The following is a 17,270-nucleotide window of genomic DNA, read 5'->3' as shown; positions in this document are numbered from 1 at the left end:
ATAAGGTCAAAGAATGGCAGAACATCAGGGTCTGGTCAGAATGCTGTCTGCTCTCTCAAATAAAAGTGAATTAAGTGACTTAATGAATTAAATTAAGTAAAGTTTGGATGTAATATTACTAGTGGGGAAAAATGGTAATGTTGTTCACTTCCAGTCAATAGCATTAGTCTTTTTCTCTCTGACTCTGTTTTTCTAATTTTTCATTTCTGGGAAACATTAATACAGATTCAACATTTGCACCATCAGTGACATCATCATTTGGTAACAATTATAGTCAAGATGATTTTAGCCGATTTTTAAGGTGAAGCCTTGAGAATTACGTTAAATGAGAAATGAAAATGTAAAGATGATGGTTACAGGTATGGACAAACCCACTCTCAGATCGACATTTATCTGCATTCTGTCATTCTGTTACCTTTTGTATTACACCCCTGTTTTCCTGGAAGACAGCCCAGTGTAGGACATACAGTCAGAGTGATGTCAGCAGGTTGTGCGCATCCACAGAAATATCTGACCTTCAGTTTGATGAATGACATCAGAGCATACAACGGGTCATTCAGAACCTGATTTGAACACATTTTACATTCAGAGATGCAGGTTGACACGTTGTGATGACTAGTGAGACAATCTTAGATTGTGCGATTTTGTCCTGATCTACAGTGTGCTGAGACAGATTATGAAGAGAAAAATCTGAGCACTGCATTTTTGTATTTTTTTAAATGTTCATAATTACTTATTTTTGAACTTTATTTTCTCTTAAAGCCATCCTCCATGCATAAAAAAGTAGATACTATACTAAGAGTGTGTTCATTTATGTGCAGGTGCTGGACTTTGAGCGGGAGAATGAGTACATACTGGTGCTGAGCGCTCAGAACCCAGTTGCTCTGGTCCGAGGCAGATACGGACCAGCATCCACAGCAACTGTCACCATTTTTATCGATGACATCAATGAAGGGCCGGTTTTGTCTCAAAGCCATTATGAAGTCACTGTCAGAGAAGGGGAGGAGCCAGGACGTGTTATTGCCACAATCAGAGGTTATGACCCTGACTCTCATCCAATCAGGTAAGGTGATATTTCACTCATTTAACTAGTACAACTACCTATCACAATACCAATTGTATCTATACATCGACTCCCGCCCCTGCAATATTTTCCAGCTGTCCCTTACATTTGTAAACTAGAGGAGAAACCCCAGATTAACAAATCTCAATTTACCCAAATACCACATTCTCCAATTCTAAACCACACAGAGGAAGTTCAGTATCTGTTTAAAAACTAAAACTCTTAAAATACTCTTAATCCAGAAGTGCACACCAAAATATAAGCGTGCAGAAGCACTGTCCTTGTCAATTACTGTGGTCTGTTCAGGTTGTGGATTGTACACAATGTACAAGCAGCTGTTATCCTGCCGTTCAGCTGTTGCCACATCATTTCATGTACCTGACATGACTGATTCTGGATGCTTGGCTAAACAGCAGGGGAAGTAGTGCATAAAAGGCATCTGGTGTGATTTGTAAGGACTGCCTCAAGAATAGTTACTTGTTTAAATAGATTTCAATCATACAGTTTCCATTATAAGATGAAAAAGAATCTTAATCTTGACCTAAAATACACACAAAAAAATAAAAAATAATAATAATATTTTAAAATATATTTACAATTGAAAAATCCAATCCTTCTGAAATCATGCTGAAAACTTATTATTTTCTTTGCAGATGAGCATCTGAATTTCTGGAACGATATTTTACCAAATTCATCTTGTTTTGTTGTTGCCATTATAAGCCATAATGTTGTAATTGCTTGATTAGGAAAGAGGATAATAATTCAAACTAACTGTTATTTCATCAGGTATTCGCTGAGAGGAGACACTAAGAAATATTTCTCTATTGGGAAGTACTCAGGAGAGCTCAAGACGGTCCAGGCTTTGGACAGAGAGGAGAACAGCACCTACACCATGGAAGTGGTGGCTGAAGATGGGCGTAAGAGATATTTTACCCCCTCCTCTTGCCGTGCATTCACTGCGGAGGGCTGTCAATTCATGTTGTTTGTTTGAATAAACATGTCCATCAAACTGAAGTTATTATACAGAGCATGTACAAGACGAAGATGCTATCAATGCGAGACATCTGGGGAAAATCAACATCCCCTCGGCTTTCTCTCTTTCAAAATCATCAGTGCTGCCGAGACACTTGACATTTCAAAACACTGTGACAGGCTCTATTCAATATCAGATCTCATGTAAAAATTGTGGGCCACATCCACATGCAGTGAGAGAAATCTCAGGCATTGTAACTAGCAGTGAATGAGTCACCAGCTGAGATGTTGTGGAGTGTGAACGATGCATGTGTGGTATAGACTTCCACATCATTCCTCCGCATCTGAACGTACAGTAGAGCGCAGATCAAAGATTTGAGGTGTGAAGGTCACACTGTTCCCCCTCCAGTTACCTTCTGCTCCCATCAGTGTGCTCAGACGAGAAATAAATCCAGTCCTTAAGGCTCAGTCAAAAATGTTTAGGAGGAGACAAAGGAAGAGATATGAGAACAAGAGAAATGACTCACAGCTCCCTGTCTTGAGTGGTCTTGAATGTGGAAGCAGGCTCAAAAATGAGAGGGAGGGTATATGAGAAGGGAGAAAAAAGAAACTATAGATGATAGACAAAAATAATACACATACCTGAGAGCTTCTGACCTCCATTGTATTTTACTCCGAGTATGGACTGCAGAAAGAGATGCATAAAAATAGACAGTAAGTGTTACAAAGCTGTAAGAAGGAAATTATGTCAAATGCTTTACAGATATTTTTAAGTATTAATATTATTTATATATATATATATATATATATATATATATTCCATTTAATTCCTACAACTGTAAAAGCATCGCCAAATGTTTGATTCGTTTTTTAGTTAGGGGTTTTCAAAAGGGGGTGTACTTAGCATTACCACAGGTGGTCTGCCAATTATTGTTTAATCTCAAACTATTTTGAGTGAAATTGCATGAAAGTCAATTTAACATTTTTTTACAAAAATACAATTTTAAGTTAACTTTAAGCAATTCTATAGTTAAGAGGCTAAAATGCAGGTCAATATTTTAAAGGGGTCATATGACGTTGCTAAAAAGAACATTATTTTGTATATTTGATGTAATCCAATGTGTTTATGCAGTCTAAGGTACAAAAAAACAAAAAAACATATTTTTCCACATAATGTACATTATTGTTGCTCCTCTATGCCCAGCCTTCCTGAAACGCATACATTTTTACAAAGTTCATCATTCTGAAAAGTGAGGTATATGCTGATTGGCCAGCTTTTCAGTGCATTGTAATTGGCTGAATGCCTCAAGTGTGTGACGAAAATGTTACGGCCTTAACATACTGCGATGCCGTCTCCCGGCACGATGTGACTAAATCAATAATACCCATTACAAACTAGGCATTGTTTTGTTTTCAGTGGGCACATAATTACTGTTTGTAATGACTTATACTGTCTTTTTACGCATTGCATTGCGTATTGTGCTGCGTAAACGAAACCATGTCTGCATTTGTGATCGGAGAAACTGCAAACAACAAGTGCTACTCTACAATGCTCAAAACTCGCATTTTAATCATCAGTGGCAAATTATTTAAATAAAAAAAAACTTATTTACATGCTGTGGGTCTGAAGCGCCATACTTTCCTTGCAAAGTTGGAATTGCCCCACTTAGAAACAGCATTTGTGCCACAGACGCGTTGTAGAGGTGCGTCTAAAAAAATGTCATGGAAAAGGTCTTTATTTTTTATTTTTTATTTAATAAAAAAAATCGAACTTTCTTATATTCTAGATTCACTGCAAACAAACTGAAATATTTCACAAGTTTTTGGGAGGTTTTAATACTGATGGTTAGGACTTACAGCTTAGGAAAATTCAAAATCCAGTATCTCAAAATATTCCATTTTGAGGTTGATTAGTTTTATTAATTTGTATAAATACTGGGTACCTCTTGGGCTAGTTTAGAACCTGCAACCACGATTATGGGAAAGACTACTGATTTTACAGTTGTCCAGAAGACAAATATCAACAGCCTCCACAAGGAGGGTAAGCCACAGAAGGTCATTGCTGAAAGGGCTGGCTGTTCACAGAGTGCTGTATCAAAATATATTTATAGAAAGTTGACTGGAAGGAAAAAGTGTTGTAGGAAAAGGTGCACAAGCAACAGGGATGACCACAGCCTTGGGATTGTCCGGAAAAGCAGATTTAAGAACTTGGGAGAGCTTCACAAAGAGTGGACTGAAGCCAGAGACAGTGTATCAAGAGTCACCACACTCAGACGTCTTCAGGAAAAGGGCTACAGCTGTCACTTTCCTAGAACCAAGCCACTCCTGAACCAGAAAAAACGTCAGAAGCATTTCATAAGGGTTAAGGATAAAAATAACTGGACTGTTGCTCTCTGGTCCAAAGTCCTTTTTTCAGATGAAAGTAAATTTAGCATTTGATTTGGAAATCAAAGTCTGGAGGAAGATTGGAGAGGCACAGAATCCAAGTTGCTTGAGGTCCAGTGTGAAGTCAGTGATGATTTGGGGAAGCCAGTCTTCTGGTGTTGGTCCATTCTATTTTATCAAGTCCAAAGTCAAATCAGACATCTACCAGGATATTTCGGAGCACTTTATTCTTCCATCTACTGACAAGCTTTATGGAGATGCTGGTTTCATTCTGCCGACAGTGACAAAACCACTTCCAAGTGGTTTGCTGACCATGATATTACTGTGCTTGATTGGCCAGCCAACTCACCTGACCTGAACCTTACAGAAAATCTTTTTGATTGTTAAGTCTAAGAAGCGCTGTTTCTGGGTCCAAGCCTCAACTCACTTCACTTGAGAATCACTTGAGCCATTTTTTAGCACTGTTTATTCATATTAATCATTTAAGCTGAACATTTTAAAACTTACGGTATACATTACAGTCTCAAAACACAAATAATTTTTATATTTATTTATTTATATTTTCATTGTCTGGTTATCTGGGACTTTGGTATGGAGTTAAAAGTTGGGATTATAACTTTTTTGGTAGTATTATATCACATTGTGAGTGTAGATTAGCACCTTTTTTTTGTTTTCTTGTGGTATCAGATAGAGCGTTTGGACACGAAAGTGGTGACACATGATGTCAGACTTAACAAGCAGATGGGGTATTATGAAGAGGAAGAGAAGTAACATCTGACAAACTATGCCAGTGCCAGTCTGATCGCCTCCATGCCACGCCGCATTGAAGCAGTAATTCATGCAAAAGGAGCCCCAACCAATTATTGAGTGCATAAATAAACCTGCTTTGGAGATCTTGAACATTTCTGTTATGTAAATCTTTTCTTGGATTGATCTTTGAGAAAATATTCCAGACAAAGTAGTTTCACTTTCACAGCGAAACACAGCATCTCCACATAATGGCAGCGGAGGCAGCAGCGAGAATAAATGTTATGCCTTCTTTCTTTGCATGAACATTTGGGCGATGTTATGCAAATGTTCCCTCACAGTGACGTAGACATGTGGGGGTGTGTTAGACAAGCTGGTTTAGGGGGGCGTGGTTGACTCTTAACCTTTATCAAGCTTTTTGATTTGAGACTTTAGTCTTTGCATCTTTACAGATCTTCTTTATGCACCAAGAGCTTGTAACACTCCAAAGAGAAAGGAAAAACTGAAATCACATCATATGACCCCTTTAATGTCTTTGCTATATATGTGTCATAACAAATTATGTTAATACATAAAAGTATGAAAATATCCATGTTTTTGCAGGACAGGCTTAAAATGCAAACATGCATTTAATTTCAACCCTGAAATTAGTTGCAGTTTTATTTACCCTTTTTCTGAGGGGCTTGCTTGTAGGTGTTGGGATTCTGTCTGTTTTTTGCAAGATGTGTAAAGATGGATATTCCTTTTCAAATCAGTTTTTATTGTTTTATAATACTGTAGCTCTCTCTTGGATAAACGCAGACTGATGCCATTGAGTTTTGTAGTACTAATCTCAATCTGCACAGCCTTTGATACAGCTATTGATCAGTATTAAGCATCAAGTTAATGTCTGTTTTAAAACATATCCTGCAGTGAAGAGAGCAAAGAAACAAGCAGCAGCAGCTAATTCTAACAACATTTTAAATCCGCTGAACAATGGCTGAAGTGGCATATTTTTTATGAACAGTATTTTAATAATTCATGGCTTGATCTCCTGAGCACAGTATAATAAAGCTTCTGAGGAATGACATATGGTATGGATTCTATGTAGTTAATACTCTTAAAAGGATAGTAAAAAATAATAATTTTGTCATCATTTACTCACCCTTATGGCAGTCCAAACCTGAATGACTTTCTTCATCTGAAACAGAAGAAATTAAGAAAAATGTCTGAGTCTTTTGTTGTGCAAATGGTCAAAGTCAATGGTCAATTTTTAAATGAGCTATCCATGTAAGAAAAGCAAACATTTCAAAACAGCAACATACTGAAAGACACTAAATGCACACTAAGTACAGCTCAAGATGAAAATGATTAATATGTTCAGCCACCTCTTCTCACCTTCAGGTAACTCCTCTTTGTCGGCTTCCACTCTGGTGACAGTGCACATTTTAGATGTTAATGACAACAGCCCAGTTCTGGTGGGCGATTACTCCTGGAAATACCTGTGCACACCTCGCTGGGAGGATCAGGCTCTGGTTCTGGCCTCTCGGGACAGCGATGGGCCCCAGCATGGAGGAAGGCTCAACTTCTCCCTCCGCAGTGACCCCACTGTCCGCAGCAACTGGAAGCTCACTCCCATCAATGGTTTGTCTCTTTCTTTACCCACTTCCAGCCCTTCTACGTATTGAATAAGTTGAATGTGAAGTGAGAAATCTCCCCTGTCGCCCAAGAACTACGTGACCCGTCTTTAAAGATCTCTCTGTCCGTCAGTCATTTCAAAATACATGTCAGACGATCCTAATTTGCCCAAACCTTCTATAATCACACTAGCACTGAAAGGCCCGGTTGCGTTGACCTGCTCTAGCAATGACGTCAATGTGGATAAAATTAGAGATTTGAAAAGAAAAAAAAATACTGCTGTTCTGTGGCTGTAACATCCGTGCAGTCAAACTGAGACGTCATCAGAACTGGGTGTAATGCTTTCCACCTGCTGAATCACACACACAGTGCAGGTCTGGGGAAAAGAGCGTACTGACAAAGAAGGAAATTGCCCTCCATGTCTAGTGTCTTCAGACGAATCTGTGTTGGATGTAATAAGCGTAATGGATTTCTTCCTGATAGCTTCAGGCGTCATTAATGTGCCAAGCTCATGCTGGTGAGCGGGTTGACTTAGTTGCAGCGTCTGAGTCACGGACCAGAATCCAATACATTTTGATTCTGTTTTTCACTCCTTTTCTTTTGTGCTGTTTTTTTTTCTTCTCTGTCTGTTTTTCTGAGGTTTTTTTTTTTCTTTTTTTTCCCCTTTCCCTTGTTGTTAATAGATAAAAAGTCTAGTGACATGGGGTAATTATGTTGCCTTTAATTTATGATCTGACAGCAGGGGCCGTTTGGTGAAGAGTCTAAAAGTGTACTTTCATTGACTTTTCATCTAATTGATCTTTAGACATCCAACAGTGAGTTTATTTTTTTCCACACTCACCCCTCTCTTCCATTTTTACTCATCCAGCTTTACATGCTCCATCATGAAAGCGTGTCGAGAAGGATGGTGAGGGATGACGTATTCTGGCGTCTGTCAGTCTCAATTTATATTTCACCCTGAACACGTGTCTTACTGGCAGGTGCTGTATATGGATTACACATGGCCAAAATATGAAGTCTGATCACATATGTTTGCTTTTCTTCTTTCGAGAGGTGATCTTAATATTCAGTGCTTGAAACAGAGATGGAAAATTGACACGCTTGTGCTGCAGTTTTCCCGGTCTCCATGCCAGTCACGTGAATGGAAACCATGAATAGGCCCAATAGATAGATGTAGTGCACTGTCTATTTTGTATAGAATACATTTATTTGAGTGCTTCCACCAGAAATCCTTTTGATGTGGAGGCCATGGGCAACATATTGGTCACCTCTGACAAGAAAGATACCCGTGACAGATAATACTGTACTAGTTTAGTCCCCTGTTGACTAGCACATTAAAGAACTGTGAGGTTTCTTGGACCACTGATAAGAGTGAGCAGAGACTGAAAACAGCGCCTTGTTTACTGGACTGAATTCTTGCTTTAGCATCACACGGCCAAATCCCGACTAGGCAGATTGAGGAGTTTTTTCATAAGATTTACTCAGCAGCTTTACAGTAGACTGCTTTACTTAGCTTAATGTTTTGTCACCTTATTATTTTTATTAATGTCAATGGTAAATATTATAACTCATATTAATAATTTGAAAAAATAAATGTTTGATGCTGGCTTGACAAGATGTGTACTAGATGTGTACTTTTAGCACATTTCTGTCATTTGAACATGTTGCTTACCAGTATTAGCACATTGTTAGCATGTAGCTAGGGATACTTACTTCTAGCATATTTTAGTGCTTTGCTAATATTTACATTGTCAAGGCAACAGATCAGCAACACTCATGGAAATTTAAGCTGGGATTTCATTTTTTCCCCCACAGACACTCACACCAACCTGTCTTTGAATGTCCCATACCTGCCTCCAGAGGTTTACATTGTACCCTTTACCATCTCAGACAGCAGCTCTCCACCCAGAAGCACGTTCATCAATCTGCCAGGTAACATACACAGAGTAACATAGAACTGAATGAATGAAAAGAGAGCATGTTTACGTAAAGAACAAAACCATGTACGTCATTTCATTACACTGATACATTGCATTAGCGATCTGAACGCAACGCTAAATGGACTCACTGGAGGTCACAAATGACATTTTTAAATTTAGATCTCTCACAATGTTCCCCCGACACATAAAGAACCCAATTAAGCCACATTTCCATCATAAAGCAAGCAGAGTCACATCATTCACATTATTAAAAATGTACAAATAAGCTTAATGACTGCTCAGTCAGAGGATATTTGAGAAACAATTTAGCACTAATGTAGTCAGTATTTGTAATGATGGAGCATTGCTTTCTCATAAAGCTTACTGATGTGAGGTTGAGAGAATAGGTGAGGGTTTTTGTTTATGTTAAATCCATGTTTATTTAGAATTTTCCTTCTATTGCATATTCTCTGGAAGGTACATTGCAAAAGTGGATTAATGCAGTTGAAGTTCATTTAAAAATAAATAAAACATATTAACATATTTATAGTGAACATATTTATAGTGAATCATGTTTAATTTAATATATCAACACTGGCAGTTAATAAAAAAGTTTTATAAAACAAGCAGTGTTTTTTTAGCAAATATGAGGGCCTTTGAGTCAAAAAGGTTGAGAACTAGTGCTGTGTGTTTTTGTGTCTGCTTGGTCACGCATTCTCATTCATTAGTTTAATAGATTCTCTCTTGAAACATCCTGTTCACACAGTCTCCAGTTATGAATGGCATGGCCACAGGTGCATGGCTCCTCTCTCTTTCCCTGTCACGGTCTTATCTCGTCTGATTCTCTTGCTATTTATCCTCACCTAGTGCTCCATAAATATATGCTATTTTCCTTGCCCTTCTAATGCATTTAAGTAACTCAATGGTCGTTGTTTCTCTCACAGTGACGGTTTGCCCGTGCAATGTGAGGGGGAACTGTAGAACAGCACCAAAACAGCTTCAGGGCATGCCCACTATTCAGTCAACAGTGGGCATCCTGCTCGGAACTCTGGGAGTTATAGGTGAGACATGTACACAGCTCATTCACAACATCCTGAAATGATTGGAAACGGAAGAGGATAACAAAATTTGCAGTTCCTGCAATCACATTTTATGTTCTTGTTTACAGGCGTCATACTGATAGTTATATTTGTGAGACTGTCCTACCAGAATTCAACACCACCAAACCAATGCTGCCAGGAAAGAGTGCCACTCAAAGTCTCTCTATAACTTTGGAGAGTTTTTGGATCATCTGGTCATTTGGTCGCTACAGTTTAGAAAGTAGCATCAACGCTGAGGGATTTCTCTGTTTAAGTCTAGTTTGCTAACTTTTGAGACCATATGATTTTGCTTGTAGTGAACAGTAACACACACACACACACACACACACACACACACACATATATATATATATATATATATATATATATATATATATATATATATATATATATATATATATATATATATATATATATATCGATTAGTATCAAAACTTCTCTCTAAATGTGATATTTCTTTTTATTTGTTTTTAAGCTATGCAGTTGCTATCTTCATTTTATAATTAGTAGTGATTTGAAAATGTGGGATCAATAAATAAATCAGTTAATTAATTTTCTTTCCTCTCTGACTTGTGGGATCAATGAATTGGAATAAAGAAATAAATCAGAAAACAATCTCTGTTTGATCACTGACATACACTGAGGTCAACAAAGTTAATTAAATGTATTTCTTTTTTTTTCTGTTATTTATTCGAATGCAATCTACTGTAATTAGAATGTCTTGTTTACAGTCAAGTAGATAGACACAGTACAGTGTCATTACAGTACAGTATATTGAGTTACAATACAGTAGTGGCAATTAAAACTTTTTGAATGATAATTACATATTTTTCCTTCTGGCGCATGATTGATTTAGTTTAAAAGTAACAAACAAGCTCTGTTTGGTCACTGATATAAATAGAGAAGAAAATAGACTGACATTGAGAACGCAAGAGAGAGCTTAACCTCATTCATGTTTTTATTTTTTTCAGCCAAAGCTGTTTTAGAGATGGAGAATAATAATCCCATCCCCCCTGGAAATAATAACCAGGCTGAAACAGTTTCACATTTTCACATCCCTTTTAGCCAGTCATCTCCTGTTTATGTTGAGATGACACTGGTGAACGTGACCCAGATGACCTTACAAGTATGCTATATATAGACATTCAGTGCACCAAAAATAGCCACGCCACTGAGTCACGCCAAACAGCAGCCTTCCCACTATGAGTGTAAACAAAGCCTTTGGCATCGAATGTATAGCAGGCACTTTTACGTTCTGCTCAGGTGCTCTTTTAAAATATCAGTAAGCGTGTCACATTACTTCATGCTCTTCCTGTCATGTTTCTGCTAAATCTTGCCGTGAGGACATCATTCCTGTAATCTCTCGGGATCTCTTTCATGAATATTCTGCCATTAAAGCATCACATCCAGGGTTGCTCATTCCGTGGGGGCGTAAGGAAAGAATGGTAAAATCCAAAAACAACATGCTGATTATTTACCTTCAAGCACAGTTCCCAAATACAGACGATTTCAGGATGTTCCCTAATGTAATCTTAAAAATACAACATGTACGCAAATAATACGAATTGCTTTTGGAACTGTCAACACATTACTTTGCTACGGACAACCCCATGAGGGTTATGAATGGTTATGGTTGTGTGTTTTTGAAGGGCAGCAGCTCAAAAGAATGTTTACAGAAAGACCCAGTCATTCGTAGGTCAAGCCTAATAATACTGGGACTATATTTAGATTCTGGCCTTGTTTTAGTTCTCTTAGGATCAGATCTCTACAGCTGGCTAACAGGCCAGATTAAACTATAAACCAGCTGAAACGGTCAGCTTAAGCTTTTTAACTTCTGTCAAAATGTATGTTTATTGTGCATCTGAAGAGAGGAAATACAGACTGAAAAACAGGGGTTTGTAAAACTCCAAAAACGTACGTATACACATAGATCACAGCAGTTTCCAGATGAAATTAATACTAGCAGCAGTAAAACACCCCCCAAAAAAATTGATAACAGGGTAAAACATTAATAAAGATGTATTTTTGTTTGGTTCAGTAGTTGAACAATATATAAAACATATCAATATATAAATAAATAGCATTTTGTGACTTTTTAATGTGTTGTGACAGATTGTTGAAGTGCCTTAGTACAAGCGGCAGTGAAGCGATCATTTCTTCCTCTTTACTAATAAACATCAGAAGGTATTCTGTTTCAACCGCTATACACACAACATTTTTCAAGTTGTGCCCACTGACAGTAATCTTGTCTCCTGATTGATTTGTTCATTGGACAAAAACGGCAGATTTAGCTTCATGATTGGTCACATGGCCTTTCAAACTAATTCCCTGCAACAGGTCAAATTGTATACTAACATATTTTGGCACAACTCCATATGTATGACTTTTTTGACAAGCTTGATTAGTAGCTCACCTTGTACAGCATTGCACTTGTAATGTATAATGCTTGGGTACGAGTCCCATGAAACATGACATGGATCACAATAAAAAGAAAAATGCTTAGGCTTTGTAGAAGCAAGCTAAACTGGCCTGGATGTTTCAGGAAATGTCTATTGATCTTATGATTACTTTTATTAAGACTATCTGTAGGGTTTAGGAGGAACATTCTTTTCAGATAAAATAAAGCATTAACCTTTTAGCACCACACAACAGTCATTTCATTTCCAAATTGCTTTTAACGCCACTCACTGGGCATTTTCCACTTTAATAGTGTCACTAAACGTGCAAGAAGCAGCATATTATCATTTTGCAGAAATGTCCACAGGCACGTTTTTCCAATGAAGCTGAAAAAAAGTCCTGTAGTGATTTGCCAAAAGTCCTGCTTCTATTCTTGGCTAGGAAGAGTGTAGCTGTGATGTCTACATGAGACATATAAACACGTTTCAGGGTGATGAAGTACCCATGATGCCGTTGGGCTGTGGAAAATGACTTTGTGGAAAATATTTGTCGTTTTCAGAGCTGGAAAGTGTCCCCTTTTTTCCATTTCTCACCACTTTTCCAGAGAGTTCAATCAGCTGCTCTTATCGTTTGCTGTTTTCACATGTGGCGGCTGAGGCTGGTGACCTGAAAGCGAAGCCACAGCGAGCAGGTCAGCATGAAGATTGGCCATTCTTACTCCTGCCAGTTTCAGCAACACCCTTCCACACAGGCCATGTGCTCACACTTGGGCAGGATTCAACATCAGCAGTGCACTGCATCTTTCTATTTATAATCCTTTTTAATCTATCCAAAATGAGCCAAGTGTGAGCCTGCCTGATTAATTTAATAGGGCCTCGGCCACTTAGCCTCTCTCTAGTTTTTCCTGTCCACCGATTTTGTTTACCGCAGCTGAGATTGGAAAAGGCGAATGAAGGTTAGCCGTCTAAATTGGAGAGGCCTCCTTCAACCAGAAAAACCTGTAATTGTTTTGATCTGATGCATATTTAATCTTGCCACACTGAGTGATGCAATCTCCAGTGGAGCTTTGTGAAGAGGTACAAGCATGAAATCCAATTTAGTCAGTGATTCAGATTCAGATCGCCCTATTGCACACTGCAGCACAACCTCATGTGGCATATTCATCCAGTTGTCCTCTTCAGCATTAACATTTTCATTACACAATAATAGTGTGCTTACATATTTGAGACTTAGGGCCCTATCATACACCAGGCACAATGCGACACATGGCGCAGCGCAAGTGTGTTTGCTAGTTTCAGTCCGGCGCCGTTCGCATTTTCCCATCCAGTGCCTTGTCGTTTAATTAGCAGATTCATTTGCGGCCATTTTTGCACCAATGGGCGTGCTGGTCTAAAAAAGAGGTGTGTTCAGGCGCATCGCTTGCGCAATGCTATTTTAAGGAGCTGAAAATAGACTGGGCCATAGACCAACTCAAACCTGGTCTAAAGTCTGGCGCAATGTTTTTTCTTTGTTATTTAAAGAGCGTGTTAGTATAGGTGGGTCCGTAACATGCACGCTGCTTATTAAACACAGGGACGCACAGCAGCACGCAGACATGCCAAATATTAAAAATTAAAGGATAAGAATTATTAAAGGATAAATGCATAAGAATTTTTGTAGGCTAATTAAATTAATTTATATATATATATATATATATATATATATATATATATATATATATATATATATATATATATATATATATATATATATATATATATAATGTATATATAAATGCCTACATTTCATAATGGATAGTCATCACATGGATCAGAATTAGGCTATCTATTTTTGCTCGTACACGAGCAGCTCCGTTTCATCTCGGAGACACGACATGTCTTTGCGCTTGCCAAATTACGCCATGTAAATATCAAATCCGTCACGGCAAGAGCGCAACTGGCTCTTAAAGGGAATGGAAGATGAGACTCTGATTGGTTTATCGCATGTTACACCCAAAAAACACCCATTACTCATTAAGAGAATAGGGACAACCCATTTAGACCACGCCCCTGGACGTGCCAACCATTTTTTTGCTAGTAATTAATTACAGGGTCCCCGCGGGTCCTTAAAAAGTCTTGAAATGTCTTAAATACAATTTTCGATTTTTAAGGTCTGAAAATGTCTTGAATCCTGGAATTTTCCATATGAATGTCTTAAATTTCATGTGGGGTCTTAAATTTTATGTCCGACTCGTCATTTTTATTTATTTTTTCAACCGCAATTTGACCAGCACAACATTTGGGGGCAGCACTTCGTGGGTGCAACCTGCATCATACCATATGTCACATACGAGTAAGTGATTGATGAACGCGTAGCGCTGATGGTTCGCCACCACGGCATTTTGTGAAATCGCAAGCATGGGCAAAGACGATAAAGCTGTGGACAAGACCATGATTGTCAGGTCTCGCTATCTTGGTTCTCAGTTTTTGAGCACCTCAATGGCAGAAGACTTGCTGGAGCACTTTAAGGTAAGACTCTAAAAGTAACATTTAAAATGATTTGAATATGTTAAAATGTGTTTTTGTTTCCTAATGAATATTTGGGACAAAAATATCGATGCGTCCCAATTCTTGGATTGATTTAATTTTTTTTTCGAATGCGTTGCAAATTGATTATGAGCTTAGTTTTTGCAGATGGCGCTCTAGGCTAGTTTTTAACCGAGCACTCAAATGCTCACGACGAAGAGCGCTCGTGCGTTCTGCTGAGTCTGAGAATGTAATTGATATATTGCTTTTATGACGCAAGATTAATGTAAACGCCCGGCCCCACTGCAAACACCCTTGTACTTCGCTTCAACCTTTTCGAACTTTATTAATTATTATTTTATAGTAGGTTCAAGTGGCGTGTGTAAGGCATCTAAAGCACGCAGTGGCATCTGCTGTTAAAAACTAAACTAAGAATCGATTCGAGAGAGAATCGCAATGCATTCAGAAAAATTGGAATCGATCCAGAATAATTTCTCGATTCAAAATGCATCGATATATTGTCCCATCCAATCAGTTAAAAAAATGTTGTGGGTGACATCTAGGCATAGGACTACTGCATTATGGATGGAAGGCAGTGCTGCAAATAACTTTATTGTATAAAGCATTCAATATGCATTATGCTTCTTGCATATTTTTTATGTGAAAAGTAAAATTTAATTGAATTAAATAATGTAGCCCAGTTCATAATTAGACTCCAAATATCTGTTTTGTGCTTCTCAATTTTAGGTTAACAACGTTGACACTGAACCCTATCACATAGGCCCAATTCGTGGGCATTCACTATTATGGCTTAACTTGTTTCTCAAACATTTTTTTCTTTCAAATCAAGGACCACTTAGCCAATAAAAGAAAAGAAAAACTTGACATATTTGGCTTAATGAGCATCCCTAATGCATGTAAAAATGCAGGCCATTTCAGTCTTCTGAAACCATGACTAACTTCACCTGCTAATAATGTGCATGATTAGAAAACAAGTCATGAGAAGTGAATTGGAAATGTACAACGGTGTCACAGTCCATGTCAGTCATTTTTGGTTGATGACTTTTGCTCACAGACCTCTTTGGTAATCTGGCATGCCTCCAGTGGTCCCCAGACCACAGTTTGAGAATCACTACTTTAGACAAACCATCTAATCTGAGTGAACATGAATGAAAATGTTATCATTCTTGAGGTGGACTTTGTTTTGATTTTATTTTTTTATAATTTCAGGAGGGCACCAAGGAACTTAATTTAAGGAACATGCTTTCTGTGTCAATGGATGGACCCACAGTAAATTGGAAAGTCATGGATCTCCTACAACTGGAACATGCAATAAATTTCTGATCCTGATCTTTCCTACAATTGTCTGTCATTCATTAGGTCTATGCATAGATTATTGTATGTGCTTGCATTTATCTGTGTCTGAAATGACATAGAAAACACTAATCAGACCCTGAACAACATTTTCTTGGGGGAGAACCCCCAAACCCAGCTCAAGGCTATTAGGCAGCAACATTTAACCATAATTTAGATCAAGTATGATGAAATGGGCTTTTGTAATGTCCTGGGGCTGTCTTCCATGTCTTTTTCAAACTGCTATGAGGGGCCAGAATTTAGAAATTACCTGAAGTACCTTAAAGGCTGATAGTTTATACATAGTCAACCATGTCAGGGTTGTAAGGTCAATCAGCACTTGGTATAAAAGTTTTTGTGACCCTTTGACCTGTCTTGAGCGTGGCTGTGGTGAGTTGTGCCACACTAATGCTTCGCCACATCAATCTGTGTTGTCGGACTGAACATTTTCCTGTATTTTTGTTTAGATAAAGTCTTAAATTTTCCCTTTTGAGGACTTAAAAAGGTCTTAAAAGTCATTAAATTTGCTGTCAAAAAATGTGAAGATACCCTGAATTAGTCTAGGTAGTCAAGTTAAATAAATGACCCAACAGCACAACTTAAAGCTGCTATAGTGATCAGTGCCTATGATCTCTGTTGTCAAACTCCTTTTTTGACTCCGTATTAGTTACACTAGTTATCATTTTCATAATTTGCTGTTCCCCGTAAAAAATGGCCCATCTTTTAAAATTGTATCTAAAACAGTGTTATGGTCAGCATGCTATATTAGTACCAAATCTGTTGTTGTTGTTGTGTTGTTGTTGTTTTTTTAATTAGCCCTGATTTTCTTATTGGAACTGACTGGTCATAGGCCTCACTGATCTTAGGCACCTACATTCTTTATATATATATATATATATATATATATATACATATATATATATATATATATATATATATATGGTCCCACTTTATATTAGGTGGCCTTAACTACTATGTACTTACATAAAAAATAAGTACAATGTACTTATTGTGTTCATATTGTATTGTAAAACACTTTTGGTGCTATTGAGGTGGGATAGGGGTAAGGTTAGGGAGAGGGTTGGAGGTATGGGTAAGTTTAAGGGTGGGTTAAGGTGTAAAGTATGGGTCAACAGTGTAATTATAAATGTAATTACAGAAATTAAATACAGATGTAATTACATGCAATTTATTTTAAATATAAGTACAATGT

At 37.7% G+C, this 17,270-nt stretch overlaps 1 protein-coding gene and 1 long non-coding RNA gene across 2 annotated transcripts in view; both read left to right on the top strand.

Moving 5' to 3' along the window:
• The window catches only part of LOC127961705 (cadherin-17-like), a 29,482-nt gene extending 19,370 nt beyond the window's left edge, over positions 1–10,112 (top strand). Inside the window, exons 12-17 of the mRNA XM_052560936.1 lie at positions 822–1,063; positions 1,850–1,980; positions 6,551–6,790; positions 8,600–8,716; positions 9,648–9,764; positions 9,872–10,112. Coding sequence (XP_052416896.1) covers positions 822–1,063; positions 1,850–1,980; positions 6,551–6,790; positions 8,600–8,716; positions 9,648–9,764; positions 9,872–9,972 — 948 coding nt within the window. The 3' untranslated portion in view covers positions 9,973–10,112. The remainder of the gene's footprint in view (positions 1–821; positions 1,064–1,849; positions 1,981–6,550; positions 6,791–8,599; positions 8,717–9,647; positions 9,765–9,871) is intronic.
• Positions 10,113–14,281: 4,169 nt separating this feature from the next.
• LOC127961706 (uncharacterized) lies at positions 14,282–16,054 on the top strand. Its single transcript, XR_008154491.1, has 2 exons — positions 14,282–14,707; positions 15,935–16,054. It is a non-coding gene; the product is annotated as an uncharacterized LOC127961706 (long non-coding RNA).
• Positions 16,055–17,270: the final 1,216 nt, after the last annotated feature.

The sequence above is a fragment of the Carassius gibelio genome, chromosome B7, assembly GCF_023724105.1.
Source record: "Carassius gibelio isolate Cgi1373 ecotype wild population from Czech Republic chromosome B7, carGib1.2-hapl.c, whole genome shotgun sequence".
Lineage (NCBI taxonomy): Eukaryota > Metazoa > Chordata > Actinopteri > Cypriniformes > Cyprinidae > Carassius > Carassius gibelio.
This window is presented reverse-complemented; position numbering and strand designations above follow the sequence as displayed.